We start from the raw sequence: 17,686 nt of genomic DNA, 5'->3' as shown, positions 1-17,686 counted from the left end.
TTATATTTGTACCTCGTGCTTGACTATACATTTTCGAACTTTTTAAACAAGCTCCACACTATTTAAGGATAATAGTGGTATTTGACTGAATTTACGAGCCGTTTATTGTTAACAATAAAGATTTAGAACAACAAACATATGAAATACATATATATGAACTGCGGTTGTGAAACGTATATGTGCACGATCCTTCGCAGTAAAGCGCTAATAGTGCTTTACTGCGAAGGATCGTGCACATATACGTTTCACAACCGCAGTTCATATATATGTATTTCATATGTTTGTTGTTTGATTTATCATCTACGGGTTTATGTCGAATTAATTTGATGGCCTGCTCCCAGTTGGCTTGTTAGCTCAATTGGTAGAGCGCTGCACTAGTATCGCAGAGGTCAGTGGTTCGAATCCCGTACAGGCCTGAATTTTTTTCAGGTCTGATTTTCACTATTGCTTAAATAGTGCTTTACTGCGAAGGATCGTGCACATATACGTAAAGATTTAGAAATGCAAAGACTAGCAAAAACTAACGATAAAAACCGACGTTTCGGTGTCATCATGACGCCATTGTCAAGGAGAAATAAAAAATGAAGTTTGTGGCAAGGTGTAACACTAAAATAGCATAAATATGTTACGAGCTAATTAAACAAATACTTTTGCGCGAATTGAATCGCTTTGCACGTTCAGAGTGGGTTTTAAGTCTCTGATGAAAAGCATTTCGTTCACCAAACAATCGAACTTGTTACTACACTTTTTCAGAATGCGAAAACGTTTCAGTACGTCTTTCGGGACTTCGCTGTGCCGTTCGTGGTAGTGTTTATATATTGAAGATGCCTTTCGTTTATGTCCATCCACGCGTGTGTGTAAGTGTCCGCGTGTATAGCCCACATAACCCGCATGACACAGGTCACATTGAAATTGATAAACGACGCGTTGTTGGTTGACAATCTGTGGCTTGATTTCTCGTACTTTAAGATCTTGGCCAACTTTGCGGCTAACAAATACTGGCTGGACAGTTGTCTGCACCTTCATGCTAAGATTCTTGAGCTCTTTCTTAACATAATTTACTGATTCCTGATCTTTGAAAGGTATGACCACACGAACAATGGATATTGGTTCTTTGGGCGTCTGTGTGGGCTGCGTACCAACAATTCTTGATTGTAAGAAGGTGTTAATGGTAGAATTTACCAGGCGTTCCGGGTATTTAAGCCGTGCGAAAACTTTCTTTAGGCGATCACACTCATCAGAGAAATGGGCCCAGGAGGAAGATAATCGGTGTGCGCGATCCAGCATAGTTTTCAGCAAGCTCCGTTTGTAGCGATTGTCTACATGGTTTTGGTAGTGTAATAGTAGGCCCGTGTTTGTTGGTTTCACATATACCTTGGTTTCAATCCGAGGTGCATGGTTGAGTAGTTCGGTGCCAAGGAAAGGAAGCTTGCTGTTCTTCTCCACCTCCATGGTGAATTTGACCGAAGTGTGGGCGCTGTTGAGGGTATGCAAGAAGGTAGTTGCTGTCGCTAGATCAGGCATTACAGTGAGTGTATCATCAACATATCGACGATAATAGGATGGGAGTTTTCTTTGTCGCTCAAGGGTATCTTCGATGGATGACATGAAGACGTTTGCTAATAAGGGCCCGAGAGGGGACCCCATAGCAACGCCATCTGTCTGTTCGTATAGAGCTCCGTTAAATTGAAATAGTTGGCCTTTGGTGGCTACATTTAGGAGGTCAATAAGATCTGTTCTGGTAAGGGCAAGATTGTGGGTAGTATTGAACCAATTGTTCGAAAAGGCTCTGTTAACCAAGATCTCTATTGTTTCGTCCAAAGGCACGTTTGTGAATAACGAGGAGACATCATACGAAACCAAGATTTCACCCTTGTTGATCTTCAGATCGTGAATCTCTTTTGTGAAATCAAAATTATCAGTAACTGTATACTGATTAAGGGACAAGGGCTTCAATTTCAACGCTTTTTTTGCTTTTGCTCTCTAGAAGGTGACAATGGCTTTGAAAACTTTTTAACTTGACTTAGAAACAAAACTTTGTAAGAATTTGACGATAGTTGTTGTGTTTACGTAGATGCGAAACAATTTCACTTAGCCTCGTTTTCAACTCGCAATTCCACGCTAAATACCTCGCTTCCACGCTTCAGAATGCGAGATTTTATTCAACGATGCGATTCTACAGAATAGACTGCCTCTATTTGTTACACACGCAGCTACCGCCAATGACCGTTTCTTATTTTTTTTTGCGATATGTGATTACTCTATGATCATCGATTACTTATTATAGATTCTATTCCATCATTTAAATTACTACAGAATCTATTACGAGGCTTAGTACATTAATGAACTTTATATTTTAAAGCATTTACTATGATATGAAATGAATTTTTACTTTTAGTATCCATATCTTAGCGAAATTTTCAGGTGCATGTGATTGTTTTATAAAATATGGGGCATACACATCATACATATTACTGTTATTATTATATTATAATTAACAATTATTCCACGAGCGCGCGTTGGATATGAGATGATAGATAGCCAACGAGGCGCGTAGCGCCGAGTTGGCTATAATCATCTCATATCCAACAAGCTCGAGTGGAATAATTGTTTTATTAAAAACGTTAAATTAAATTATTCAATTTTATTAAATCTTTAGCTCCCTTTTAATTTTAAGCTGACACGTACGCTTGCCATATTTGTAGATTATGGTATATTGGCTGATATACCATAATGGCTAAGCCAATAAAAAGTCTTGAATTGCATTATCCAATGATCTACTTTTTAATAATAATAATTATAATAAAAATTATTATTATTATTATTATTATTATTATTATTATTATTATTATTGCTATCATTATGTGTCGATTGATTTGAAGTTACAACATCCCCCTGGGCAACCCTCCGGGAATTTCAACATTTGAAGATTGGTTTGTTTAATTCCCGCTTCGCGGGGCCAAAACTGAGTTCAAACGTCCAACCCAAGTGCCGGATTTATGGTCATATTAATGTTAAAGTCAAAATCAGTGACTATGACTTTCTACACATTGACCAAACTTTAAAACTTAGACATTGTAGAACCTCTCTTCTTTCTTTATTCACACGACCACGATGGCGGTCGGTCACGGGTTAATGTGGCTCCAGAGTCCATTGAAGTTTTCTACTTTCCTTTTACTTATGGCGCCTGTTCTTTTCCTCAACTAAGATGGTTCATCTATGAATCAACTGCCTTCTGATTTCGTCGCTGTACAATATGCCTTCCTTGGAATATAAACCTTCAAGCATCGAAACAACAAAGAGAACAAACGTCCGCAGTATTGTCTTCCGAGCCGCTTTCTATATGCTACGGACAATACCTGTAATTTCCAACTCACACGGCAAATAATACTAAGTGGTGATATTGAGGCAAATCCAGACCCAAAGGAGTCCAATGTTCACCAAGAAAGCAAGCAAATTAACGCGCAGCGTCAAAGTAAAACGAATGGTGGCGTGAAGGTCTGCGAGTGGAATATTAACAGATTGACCGATGTTCAGTTTGAACAGATAAAACATTTCTTGACCGTCTTCAAATTGACCTGCTACTGATTGAGACCTTCTTAAAACTAAAGGTACTAGATTCTACGTTTTTGAAATTCCTGGCTGTGTGATGTATAGCTTACGTCAACTTCAGGATGAAAGAAAACCACCGCATTGAATTAGGAGAGGAGATTGAAACCTTATGGCTGGATGTTTTCCTTTCAATGTAACTCGCAAAGATCGCTTTCAGTAAGTGCTCTGTACCGTCCGCCTTCTTCGGATATTGACATTGATACCAGGATCGAGAAGAATATTGAGAACGCTTATCTGCAGAATCGTGAGACCATTATTATGAGTGATTTTAATATTAACTATTTAGATCATGCCTACAATAGTCATAGGCTGGCCAAAGCTCTGAAGAGCATGGCCCCTAGCCAAGTCATTACTTCTGTGACAAGACCTAAAGATGGCACATACTTGGATCATTGTTAGAAAAGTCATCCAACCTTTAATGCAAATAAATTCGTCTTAAATATCGGGCTTGCGGACCACCTTCCTCTAATTATTCAGCCTAAATACGCCAAACAAAAAAGAGGTTATGAGTCAGAACACACGACAATTTCTTATCGGGAAACAAAGAACTTGAATTCTGACGAGCTTCTATAATCCCAGCTAGAACGTATCCCCTGGGACACTACCTTCCTATTTGAAGACATTGACGATATTTTAAATGCTCTAGAGACTATCTTAAAAGAGGTTCTTGATCAGAATTTTCCCTGGGAAAACAAGCGAGTAAAGAGGCGCAGTCAGCCCCCTTGGATGAATGATGAAATTTTTGAAATTGATAGCTGAAAGAGATGGTCTGCTGAAAACAGCTCGTCGTACAAACTTTCAATCGACTGGTTTATGTATACTTGTGCAAAATGCAAAACATCAAACTTGATAAAACATGTAAAACGATGTTCCTTTCAGGAAACAATGGATGAGAACACAGGGAATCCCGAAATAATGTGGAAGGTATTCAAGACTTTAAGCGGTGTTAAGAAAGATCAAGTTACTATCAGAAAACCAATTACGGAGCATGGCGCCATAACAGATAAACAAGAAATTGCTGAATATTTGAATGACGCTTTTATCAACACTGCCTCCTAGATTATCTCTGGTAATCAGTGCGTCTCAGATTTAGATCTTGATGATGATGATGATGGGGTTTTCTATGAGTTTGTAAAGTCAAAGTCAGGAAACCAGTCCTTTGAAATACCACCTATTACTGAGGGGCAGATCTTGATCTCATTATCAAGATCCCTTCAAATAAGGCGATTGGATGTGACGGCCTCATTGCGAAGGTTCTCAAGTTAGCAACTTCTGTTCTGACCCACCCCCTTTGTTGACTTATGAATCTTTCCATATCTACTAGCTCCTTTCCATCGACATGGAAAACCAAGTTAGTAGTATTAAGTTATGGTATAGTCTTCCAAATGAGCTTAGGAAACAACGTAGCATCTCCTCTTTTAGGAATGATTTGATGAATTATTTTATAAATGCTTATAGAGACATTGATTTTTTTGAAGCTGTATTATAATCTAGTTTTATTGTATTTATAATCTTTGAATAGTTACATTGTTCGACTAGTTAGTTCTATTTTTAATCTCTATCGCTTAGAATGCATTACTTACTAACTTTAGTTTTGAGGGCCACTGGTTTATCAGCGCAAGCTGCTATGTGTACAACCTCTTTAAATAAAGTCGATTATTATTATTATTATTATTATTATTATATTAATGGCTGTCGTGAAGACACAAGCAACTACCGAGCAATTTCTATATTACCTGTTCTTTCCAAGATATTGAAGGGCGGGTTGCAACATCCCTTTCCAAATACCCGCTACATAGTTACGATTTTGCTACACAACCTCGAGTCAGCTCTTCGACCAAATCATTCTACGGAAACGGCACTGATTAAATTAACTGATGAACTGCTCTTTTAATATGGATAATGATATGGTCACTGGCATAGTTCTTGTCGATTTTAGAGAGGCCTTTGATGTGATAAATCACGAGCTTTTACTTAAGAAGCTATCTATTTATGGGGCCAATGATTTATTCTTAAAGTGGTTTGGGTCATATCTTACTGGAAGGAAACAATATGTGCCGATGAATGGCTGCTGTTCCACCAGTAAGCAGTTGTTACGAGGGGTGCCTCAAGGATCGATCTTAGGACCTATTCTCTTCCTATTGTTTGTGAACGACATGTCTTTAAGTATACGTGATTCAGCCCTTGACGTTTATGCTGATGATACGACTTTTTAAAAAGCCCTAGCTGGGAAAATGTCCCTCCTCTGACACAGGCTCTCAATCAAGATCTCAAACGGTTAGATGAGTGGTCGGCACGAAACAAGATGTCTGTTAACCCTTCGCAAATCAAGTCCATGCTGGTACTGAACAGGGAAACGTTTGCGGAACCTTGTCGGCTCTACCAGAATATATGTTAACTTAAATGGAGGAAACATTGAACGTGTAACTGATTTCAAACTTTTAGGGGTAACGGCTGATAGTTTCGAAAGAAACTGTTTGGGGCTGCGTCGGTGGGAGTAATAGTCTAAATCCCACAGGGATCAATGAACGCTTTTCATTCCACTAATTTATTCATATTTTTCTCGTTGCCATGCACCCACCAATAACGTAGCTCCATTTTCTGCCTTTAAAAGCACACACAACCCACAATTCCTCTATTCGCTCCGACGAAGGGCTAACGCTCGAAACGTCATCTTTTGTAATTATTACGGTGGCCAATTTACCATTTCAACTTTGTTGATATATCCAAATTATTTTAGGGTAACGTTTGATCACGATCTTTCATTTAATCGCCAGATCATAGTCACATGTCAAACGTTACATGTCCCTTTCACTTGTAGCTCTTAAAAGGTGAGTCGGGCGCTCTCATTAAGAAGTCGTGAAAAATTGGACAATTAATTTTTTTCAAAATGTTTGGTATAGTCTGATAGCCAGTCCTATACGCTTTAATTTGAAATAGAGGTTTAGATGTCTACAGTTTAAACCTGAGTATATAAATGATTTACTTATCAGAAACTCTGACACACATAATAGATCAACCCGTTTCTGTAATCTTAACTTAAGTTTCCCTCGATATAAGAGAAGTAAGGAAGGTTGTCAAACGTTTGCTGTGAGAGTAACAAAGGAATGGAGCAATCTAAGTGTGGACCTCAAACGGAGTACTAGTGTCAAAAACGTTAAGCGTTCCCTTTTAAAAATAACTTTAAATAATCAAATTCTTGCGCACATAATTCATGTAAATTTTAAAACCTGTATATAACCACATTTTATAATGTTATTTTGTGATTTACAAAGGCTTATATACTATTTTAATTACTATTAATATTGTTACAACTATTGCTATTAGTTTGTTTTTTTGAGGGCCATAAGGTTATCAGTTTTATTACTGTCAAATGTTACCCTCGTTAAATAAAGTCTTTCTTACTCAGTTACTGTTTCGCTGGTAAAACTTGACACTTCCGGTTCAAATTCCCCCACCACTGTCAGGCAAAATCCCCACCGAATTAGTCTCCCGGCATTACCTAATGGTATGATCGTGTCTGTACCATGTTTACTAAATACATTCTATTGCGAACTTTGCCGCTCACCACTCAAATAAAGTAATTTTTGGTGCCCTAGATCTTCAGCTTGTGTAATTTGAATTAAAACGCATTAAAATGCGTCAGCACAGTCATTTGACCCAGCCGATCTACGTAAGAAAGCTGGATCACGGAGGTTCAACACTCCAAAAGTGAACCATTTTTTAGATGCAACTTTAGATGGCAGGCCGAGTGTGAATTTCAATTGTAATTTATAAATTTCCTTGAACGATTTAATTTACTATGATCTGCCTACTTTGATCGGAGTTGAGTGGCTTTTCTGCGTAGAAAAATAATAAAGACACAATTGGAAACTGACATAAAAATGTCCAGACTTGATGCTATGATTTGGTGTTTTTCAATAAAGTTCCCCTATGTCAGAGGCTTGTACTAATTACGATGTCGTTAGTTTCGATACAAAGGTAGCTTACAAGGCCAGCTTTGCTTCTGGGCAGACCATTATCCGTTTTCATTGAAAAGCTCTACATAGCCATGGTTCGAGTTAAGCTATCAGAAATCATATGGATCTTAAAATTCTAATCATATGTAACGTGAAATTGCACACTGCTGAAGTCACGTTGCTTAGGAACCGAAAAAGAAACATTGCTATAACAGCGTACTATCTTAATAAAGGTAGCGCTGATTAAAGGGAATTGTACACAGTTGAAGCCTGCTGTCCAAATAAAACCCGGATATCTTATAATGTCTTAATGTGGAAGGTAAGTGTTTCTGTTACTAAAATATAAATGCGAACAAAACTCAGTATTTCCGCCACGAGAACCGGTAGTAGATAGAATTGTGAAATCATGAACGGAGGAGTGGCTAAATTCTTAAAAACCGACAATAGGCTACAAAAAAAAAAAAAGAAAAAAAAAAACTAAAGGTTTCACTAGTAAAAGCACAAGCGAGAAGTAAGGACTTTGGGTTTTATTATACGAGTTGAACAATTCATAATTCAACGCTTTCCGCACCAGCACCCAGGAACGTACTTTAGTGTTCAACAAAGCACATTTTCCAACCAAAGCTCGGCCCAGGTAAGAAAACTGTCAACTGGTTACCTAGACATTCCGGTAACAAAATTTGCAATACATCATGATGAAAAACCCAACATTCTTAATCCCTACGTTACAACTTACGTACCTTTGGGCTATTTCTATGGAAACAAACGTCGTAATCTGAAATGGAGATTTTTACTGTGTAGTTTTTCTTCGTAGCAAGGGCATTTCCTTTCTATTACTGTCTCATTTTTGCCTGGAATATTCCTTTTAACTGAGGGGATGAAACTTCGCGTTCTTCTTCAAATTATTTCGCCGCTGTTATGTACTTCTTCAAATTATTTCGCCGCTGTTATGGATGAGCTAAGGCACTCTTGTTTGTGTTCACTCAGCGTGATTTCCACGTGACATTTTGAAATCTTTCATCATTAACCTAGACAGTGAGGAGTAAAATAAATCATTGCACAAAGGGACATTCTCAACAGGTCGTAATGGTAAGTTGTGCATGTCAAAGCTTACGCTGCTCTTGACGAAAACAATACGAGCATACAAGAGGCAACTTATATGAAAGGATATTTTTAGTAAAGTTTTTTTTAGTAAAGTTTGAGTGAGTTGCTTCTCACTTTTCACCTCAAGGAATCAGGTCTCGCAAAAGTAGAGATGAAAAATTGTAGTCAGTGGCACAAAATCCGTCGCCACTTAAAGTAATCACGGTAAGTTTCTGATAGTTATCATAGAAATTAGGAATAATTACCTAGCAGCAATAATTTAGTTTCAGAACAACACAATTGAACAACCAAATGCATTATGTTAAATCTAAACCAGGGCACAGCGATGAACAACGGTAGCAATTTTTAAATTTTACTGAATTAGTAAGATCTTTTCGGCTGTTTTCAAACTCTGATTAACTCTTTAGCACTAATCTTTCATAATTGCTTTGCAAGTTTGAGATATTGGTCTGCAACTCAATAAACCAGACATAAACCGCAAGCGCAAATTGAGAGGAATATGGCTAAGATGTGACGGGCCGTTTCCCTCGATCAGAGGAGCTTTGTTTCGTGACTACTCCCTTGCATTTTTTACTTACAACAAATTGCTATTTACAGGTTTCCATACTTTTATTTCTTCTCGACGGATTCTTACGAAACTCCAAAGATTTACCGTCTTAACTAGGCTTGACTAATCAAGCGATATGGCGGTTTGCTTGTTAATTTAAGTTAGTTAAGCTGTTTGTTTATATAGTTAAATAAATACATTGAAAAACTTTACATCGTCGAAGGGGTTTATTGGAATACGTTACTGCATAGCCTTGGGTACGCCGAGATTTGAAAAATGTTTTCAAATCACATAAATCTCCAACTACAGACACAAGGTGAAAAGAGTGCGATCATACGTAACATCGATGACAATAGAGCTCTTAACTCTGCTCCAGGCTAATTCTTTCTGGTACGATAAGATTATCGCAAAAGGTCCAAAAACCGTGTTAAAATCACTTTCAAATTTACTAGGCTTCGTATTTTTTTGGGTCATGTTTAGAGAATCCCATCTCAAGTAGTGTTACCTATCAGTATTTATTTTTAGAAATACTTAGACCCTGGGTTTAACGTTGGACATGCGTGTAATTGTCGTGATTACATAATGACAAATATCATTCAACATGGCCACCCATCTTGCCTTTTCAGAAGACCTTATGAGAGACTTGTGGGTCGTTTCGCAATGAATGGTAGTTTGCCAAAAACTTTTTTTGGATTGCATCTTTGCAATTCGTTTCCTCAGTTTATCGCGTTAAAGGAGGGGGTCATGAATTAGTAGGGAGATACAACGTAACTTCTACCATACAGATGCTCTTCCGAGCGCTTTTCACGTCACAATCTGTAGTACAGCTCTGCCAATACATTTTTTCTAACTATGAAAAACGAATACAAAAGGTGATGCGATTTTCGTTTTCCTATGAATAAATTAAAAAAACCAGTTCTTTACTTTTGACCCCCCCCCCCCAGAGAGGGTGACGATTTGCTTCCCAGCATTCCATGCAATATTAGTGGCGAAGCGATCGCTTCTAGATCTGAACTCGTCGGATGTGTTTTCTTTTAATTTGAAAGTTTCTGGTGAATTATCAAAATATTGATAATTGAAGCAGGCCCTTGGCTCAGCGATTGTCTATTTTCTAAGACTTCCTTAAAAGCTGGATGGTAAGCCTCGACGTGGAGGTAGATGAAAGTCTTGTCGAGCCGTCTGCCTTTGGTAGGTAAAGCGCATTGACTTGCTTTTTAAGTTAACGGGAAATATCGGTAATTTTTAAAAGAGCGTTTTAAAATGGAAATTCTTATTACGCTATTAAAGTTAGATTTTGAAATATTATGCTTCACTGCTTGTTTTGTTAAAATTTGCGGAAAGTTTAAAATCCTTGGAGACCATGTTGATACCACTTCGTGCCTCAGGGGACAGGGTAAGAGAGGCCCTTATTTGAGTGGGATCACTTACAGATGGGAACTATATATCAGTAAATTTTTCCTTATTTGGTGGATGATGAAATTTATGATCGTTTTTCTGAAGCGCAGCGTTTGCCTGAAAAAAAAAAAAAACAAAGCAAATCCGATATTGATAAACAGAGTTGATCATAAATATCAATGCAATTTCCATCGGCACTCAAGCACACTGAACATATTTATAAGTGGGAGATTATCAAAAATTTAGGTTCTCTTGTCTCCCTTTGAGGCAGAGGATTCTCTATTAAAATTCTACTATAAGGCCACTTTTCATTTGTGGTATCGTTGTTTGGCAATCTAAAGTAACGAATGAATGTTTATTATACTCGATGCAGAACCACGCGCCTCTTCTGTTGTGCTTTTCACCAAATTGAAATAGCTGCCTTTTTACGCAGAAACTCGTATTAATAAATGTGCAATATTGTATAAGAGAATTGAACACGCAGTGCCAGAGTATCTTATGGACTCGTTGAAATTGAATAGCTCTCAGTCGGTATTCACGTAATACCAGGTTTGTCAGCTTGAATTTTATTACGCCCACATACAAGAGAAAGACTGAATGAGGAAGCTCGTTTGTTGAGTCTGCAATACAGGACTGGAACAATTTAAATTGTGAAATAAGGAAGCAGCCGCGTGTAAAATCTTTTAAGCGCGCCTTGAGAAAGAATTTTTTACAAGATCAAGCTCACTTGCTGTACTTTTATCCATGACATATATGTATATGCTTATGTCGATATGCTTATGTCGATATACACAGTGAAACCTGATGTTCTTTGTAGTACTGTAGCTTAATTTGACATAAGCTGTTGCAACTTAATTGAAAGCTCAAAGCACACTTGGTTTTGTATAATATCAATTTTTTTTTCTGTTATTAAACAATTGTTTCCTTCCAGATTCCTTTCAAATCAACCACCGTTTTCTCTAATGGCAGGAACGACTGCGTCACAACATTGTTTTTTACCCTTCAGAAAGTACGTATACTGTATTTCCTCGAATAAGATCTCGGGCGGCTATTGAAATTTTGGCTTAAAGGGGAAAAAAAAGGATGGGGGGGGGGGGGGGCGCCGATCGGAAGGAGGGCGTTTAATCGAGGAAGATGCTTATTAAGAAATGTTAAACTTGGCCCCGGTTGTGATAAGGGTGGATAGCGCTATCCACTTGATAAATTGCTGGATAGCGATTTATCCGCTGGATAGCGTTAACAGCGCTTTAAACAACTGGACCCTATACTGATTCTGTTGTAGATGAGGTTTAAAGGTTGTGAATTAAGTGGCAATAGCAACAGCTTTCCTTGTATCACTGTTATTTAAGAAAGTGAAGTTAATGCTTAGTCAAGGGAGGGCACTCATAAGAGCTGAGTATGGGTGTTTATTCGAGGAAATATGGTAAGTTGGATCAACCTGAAAGCTGATGGTCCTGGCTTAATTGTTTTAAAATAACCACTGTTTTTTTTGTCCCAGAATACATGGACTTACTCTTATCAAACAATTCTTTCCCACCTGAATATTTTTAAATCAAGTACCGTTTCCTCTGATGAGCGGAAAGGCTGTATCTCAGGCTTTGTCCATCTGCTTGCTTTAGAAGAGGTAAGTTCTCTAGTTTCTTGATATGTGCTTTCGCTACGATGTGAGGTTCGCCAAAGTTCTCACGCAGTGTCCCTTGGCTCGAAGATCTTCAAAAAGAGTTGTGCGTCTATATAGTTGGCTAAATACAAGCCAAATTAGACAAAGAAATATCTATTTTGGAGCATTTTTTGGTTTAATCCTTAACTTCTTCACACTTAGACTCCAAAGGTAATTTTACTGAATTGAGCTTTCAAAGATCCATGGAGATTGATTAAAAACTTAAGTAGAAGTTTGAGACACAAATATCAATTTTTCAGCATGCTTTTCGATATAGGTATGCCCCAAGAGTTCTAACATCTTTAATGAATAGGCAGCGAGGTCTCTAGGGGGTAGTCTCCTTCGCAACTGTTGTTTGGGCTCGTCACGCAACGCTCCCTCCCCCACCAATCGGCTGCTTAAACCCGAGCCGCATTCCTTTCCCTGGTTTTTAGCCAATCACGATTTTGCTCATATAATTCTGAGTAAGTCCCGCCAAGACTAGTCGTTCAATTAAAACTCGTGTTCTATCAGCAGCTCATTGAGCAGAGAAAATGGCAATTCTCGAAGAAGCTTTTGTTTCGGCCGCTTCCAAATTCAAAATTCCTAGTTTAAGTGATCCTCAGAAGCTGGCAAGTGAGAAAATTCTTTTGAAAAAAAGAGATTTATTTGTAAACCTGCCTACAGGGTTTCTTTTATCAGGCTCTTCCACACGTGTGCGATCACATGAGCAATCTTGCTGGGCATATCGTTCTTATTGTTTCTCCGCTCGTAAGTCTTCTGGAGGATTAGGTCAATTACCTGCAAAGTATTGGAGTCAGCGCAGTAAACATTAGTTCCCAAGCAGAGATTGACCGCCCTAGTATTGAGTATGGAAAATATTCGTTAGATTTCGGCTCACCGGAAGCGTGGCTCAGGAATGATCGTTGGCGATCGATGCTAGGAAATGATGTATACCGTGCTTGGTTATGAGCTGTGGCTATCGATGAAGCACATGTTATAAGACAGTGGTAAGTCAAGAAACATTTCTTACTTCTCTTAACGTGCCATTTTACCTTCGTCTTATGTTATTTAAGTTTATATATTTTCCTTTTACAATTAAGTCGAGTGGTAAACAATAGGCATGTTTTCTCACTTAATTCTCGAGGGCATTTCCAAAGCAGATGTGATAGACGTAAGTTTAATTTTACTTCATGTTTTGCGTTCAAAATCTTGCGATTTATGCAGAGAAATATATTCGTAGTCATAACAGACGGTACTTTAATGGTGAACCGTAGTCTTGGAAATGTATGATCATATAGGTGTTGTCGTGTTCACAGTCCTGTCAAAGAGCTCTTGTTCACCGACATATTTCTCCTCGTCCGTTCGCAGCAGTCTCTTTGCCCTGGATTTTTCTCTTGTATTGAAGACCTCTTCTATTTCATTCTTGATTTCTTTCAGTTTATCCGATGCCTTCTTAAACTTTATCAAAAGCTGGTAGCATTTGTCACTACAAATAAACAATTTGCTGTTCTCCGCGTAGCGATGCACGTCAACAGTGAGCGAAGAACGAATTAGTTCAGCAACATCAAATGAACTTTTACCGAAAATGTAAATTTTATCCTTTGTGAGTGAAATCGAGGAACATATGAAGCATCTTGAACTACTTTCTACCAATTTCTTCGGAGTTACATCCATAGGAAAGTTTTGAGATGACTGGCAACTTCTCCAGAAAGCGCCGATGAATTTACGCGGGAAACTTACGTCATTGAAATTTGATTGGTTTTATCGTGAAACCGAAGGCGACGTGTGATTGGTGCAAACGCGCATTATCACGTGTAGTCACCGTGAAATCTAAACAAAGGGAAAGGAATGCGGCTCGGGTTTAAGCAGCCGGTTGGTGGGGGAGGGAGCGTTCCGTGACGAGCCCAAACAACGGCTGCGAAGGAGACTAGTTATGGGGCGCATTGCTTCAATGTAGTCTCAGCCTCAAGAGCTCAGCTACCATCTCAGATGATTAGACTCTAAGGTTTTTAGTTGAGTTGCTCAAAAAATTACATATCAGTGGATGAGAATTAATCAAGAAGCGATTGAGTACAAAACATCATCTTATTTGGCAAACTGTTGCAAGTTGGTTTCATGCCTCATTACCTTACACATTTAATTTCTGAACATTTTGCACAAATTTTTGTGGAATCACGTAAAAAAAAAACACTTTATCAGTATCTTTGAGCTAACTTTTCAATGTTGTTTAAGCTTCTAGAGTTCTAACATCTATGATGAGTCAATTAAAAAAAGATTTGTATCAGCTGATAACAAACTTTATAAGCAATCAAAGAAACGAAAATCAACCTATGAAGCATACTGCTAAAATTTGACCTTAGGCTTAAATTTTCTAACGTCCTTAATGATGGTATATTAGACTCTAAAATTTTGACTTAATTGCGTTAAACAAGCATTATATCAGTTGATGTTGAATTTCAAAAACGAAACAAGAAACAAATACATGTACCCTTATTTGAGCACACAGTTCAATCTTACGACGTTTAAGCTTAAAGAGCTCCGACAGCTTTGATTTTTAGAATCCAAGGTTTGTATTGAATCAATTTAAACAATGCTGTATCAGTTTGCGATATTCTCTAAAAGCATTTGAGGAACATATAATAGATATCGATATAGATGAAGCATATATGCTGTAAAACTTTAGTCTCAACCCCAGGACCTCAGAGATCTTAATTAATAAGCTTCAAGATATCAATGATTCACTTCAAAAAATTATATGTCAGCTAATGATAAAATATAAAAGCAATTCTAGAGACAAATATTTTGTTTTGATTTGATTTTAGGATCAAAAGAGCAGACATCTTTGATGATTTGACTCTAAGGTTCCATTGAGTCCCTCTAAAAAAAGTTTGGCATATTTTTCCCAAAGATTTTAACAAACTACGACGCTACCTCGGTGTAACATTTTGCAATTTGGTTTTATCAATTAAGTTGTTAATGTGAATAGGCCTCGGTAAAGAGATTATAAAGCCAATATTTCGAGTATTAGCTCTTCGTCAATTTATGACAACGACTTTTGCGCTCTGAACCCAAGGCAAACTTGTAGGAAAGACGTCAAACCTACTATACAAAATAATTCAATCAAACTCACTCCAATAACTGACTTGTTTTGTTGGAGGATGCTTGTCACGGGTTTCATGGTACCACATACATCAACCGACTTGAACTTCAAATGTTATTTCTTCTCATGTCAACTCAATGTAAATCGATTTACAATGACAATTGCAGCCTTTATTAGTAACCTGTAATAATCCATAAACCGTAAGAGATCGACTCACTTTATTGTATTCCTCAAGTTAGGAATCTGTGACATATACAAATGATTAAGAGGAGTATTTAGGTGACGTAACAAAGAAGTCTTTTTGTGCAGTAATCTGCTATTTGATCTGCTATCCTCTTCATTGGTTTACGTTGCTGATTAAAGGTTACAAGGTCGCGTGGAAATGACGCTGAAAAGCGAGACTGTGGAGTGATTCGTGGTGATACATATCACTGAGGCGGATAGCTTCGACTAGTGAGATCCGTTCGTGTTTCTTTGTTTAGAAAAACGTTTTGGAAGTAATTTGGGCGTTTTATAAGAAGGCAAAAAAATATCTACTTTGAAGATGTTTCAGTTGACACCTTCACCTCAGACAAGCTCAGTTGTTTATCACGGATCAGCTTCAAATGTATGTATCTTAACGTGTCGGCGTAACTAAGGCATTCAGGATGGTACGCTCGGCTTTTCAATGCCGGTTTTGTTCCCGTGTTTGCAGAAATATCAGCTACGTTGCACATACTTGGGACGAGATGTCATTCGAAAATGTGTTTTGATGAACGATGAATTGCCTCGAGTGCTAGTAGTTAGGACAGTGGTCAATTATTGACTGCTACAATATCGCCCCACCGACGACGATACATCTAATTTGTACCTTCGACCTAGTTAAGTAATACTTATAGCTCCTTTGTAGCTTTACGTTGATTGTAACCCTTTAGGTTTCTTCTTTAGTCGCTTCTAACGAACCCATTGACTACTGGTGTTCAATGATGGCGGAATCCTCTTTCGCACATACGACAGAGTGACAAGATTGATAAGGAGCCTTCGCTTCCGCATTCCCAATAGCTCAAAATTAGTAGACATAAACAATTACAGTTTTTACACGAATAAGAATAAACAATCCCTTATTATGCTCTAATTTCTATTTTGTAAATATTTCTCGCTTCATCAATCAAGAATCAATCTCCTTGGATTTTCATCATGTGATATTTATGAGACAAATATGAAAACTGTATCTGTTGTGAATGCATGACAGCCTCTAGTTGGTATCATTGTTTACAGCAGCTTTAGCTTGGATTGCAACTGATTCTGTAGTTCGCTATTAGTACTTTTAGATTGGTTCACTGTCGGGTTAATAAGTGTTCAAATCATTCTGAAATACTAATTATGCAGAATTGAGAGAAGGATTCACGGTAGAAACGTTTTATTCATAAAAGCATAAAGCGAGTAGATTTCAAAGCGCACTTATCACCAGCCGGTATTGCACGGTATTGCTTGTCTTCCTAGAGAAAACTGCCATTCAAAAATTTTCTATCGAGCATCTGCAAGAAAACTTTTGGACAAGCTTGGTCTTGCTTTTTTAAGTGATAGAGGCGTAAATTGTCTCGTTCCATGTAAAAGGGGCATGTAAGCGTGTCGGAATTTTCAATTATCGAAAAACCCCATAAATTAGACATTGTTTATACTGATGCCCACTGAGATAATTTGGCATTTATAGTAGCTTTTACACTCGAACCTGGTCGAGTCTGAGTAATGTGTATTTCTATATGTTCTTTAAGCATCTGATCATTTGAAAGTTTGAAAAATTCCCGAAGAGTTTTTTCCATTCAAAACTGTCTTAAACACGAAGGCGCGCTATATAAGGAAGTCTTCCCTGGGGAGACCTAGGCTCATTTGTCACTCACCGTTGACGTGCGCGGGTCAAATTTAAAATGGCGGCCGATTTGAACACTCGAAAGGAAAGGTATACGAGAATTGCTGTGCCTTTCCTGTCTTTACTTGCCCTAGAATTTGAATATCTTTATCTAACACCAAGTAGTACTTCACAGATTAAAATTTTATTAGACGAAAGTTTAATCGAGGAGCTGAACGGTTGGCCTACCGTGTACAACGGGGAGATCGTTCGAGTAGAGGTACCACGAAAGAAAAAATCAACGCCAGGTAAGTTGGCTCTTCAACGAATCATATTTACAACGAGATCACAAACTGATATTATTCCACAATTCGCAATGTCTATGCCAATGTAATGTCAAGTCCGATCCGAGGGGGTACTTATATAATACCGTCAGACCGTGAAGCATAAATATTCAATGTGCTGTTTCCAATGATCGGGAACTCGCAAAACGGATAAA

The 17,686-nt window shown here is 37.9% G+C and overlaps 2 protein-coding genes and 1 pseudogene across 3 annotated transcripts in view; 2 read left to right on the top strand and 1 right to left on the bottom strand.

The window, feature by feature from the left end:
* Positions 1-494: 494 nt before the first annotated feature.
* Positions 495-1,759, bottom strand: LOC148719343 (uncharacterized). Its single transcript, XM_088740444.1, has one exon. It carries the CDS (start codon positions 1,645-1,647, stop codon positions 637-639), a length of 1,011 nt encoding a protein of 336 aa, XP_088596570.1. The 5' UTR covers positions 1,648-1,759; the 3' UTR covers positions 495-636.
* A 1,456-nt stretch (positions 1,760-3,215) lies between these two features.
* On the top strand, positions 3,216-4,671 carry LOC148719342 (uncharacterized; annotated as a pseudogene).
* A 4,009-nt stretch (positions 4,672-8,680) lies between these two features.
* LOC111346044 (THO complex subunit 1) overlaps positions 8,681-17,686 on the top strand; it is a 103,314-nt gene continuing 94,308 nt past the window's right edge. Inside the window, exons 1-5 of one of the 2 annotated variants that reach the window (XM_088740449.1) lie at positions 8,681-8,879; positions 10,269-10,410; positions 11,549-11,626; positions 12,116-12,241; positions 17,384-17,495. In XM_088740449.1, coding sequence (XP_088596575.1) covers positions 10,381-10,410; positions 11,549-11,626; positions 12,116-12,241; positions 17,384-17,495 — 346 coding nt within the window. In that variant the 5' untranslated portion in view covers positions 8,681-8,879; positions 10,269-10,380. Of the gene's footprint in view, positions 8,880-10,268; positions 10,411-11,548; positions 11,627-12,115; positions 12,242-17,383; positions 17,496-17,686 lie in introns of those variants that run through there. The other variant, XM_088740450.1, reaches the window with a different exon arrangement.

The sequence above is a fragment of the Stylophora pistillata genome, chromosome 12, assembly GCF_964205215.1.
Source record: "Stylophora pistillata chromosome 12, jaStyPist1.2, whole genome shotgun sequence".
NCBI classification, from domain to species: Eukaryota; Metazoa; Cnidaria; class Anthozoa; order Scleractinia; family Pocilloporidae; genus Stylophora; species Stylophora pistillata.
This window is presented reverse-complemented; position numbering and strand designations above follow the sequence as displayed.

Excerpts from the sequence above, each read along its gene's own strand:
- LOC148719343 (XM_088740444.1), bottom strand. The coding sequence starts at position 1,647 with ATGGGGTCCCCTCTCGGGCCCTTATTAGCAAACGTCTTCATGTCATCC.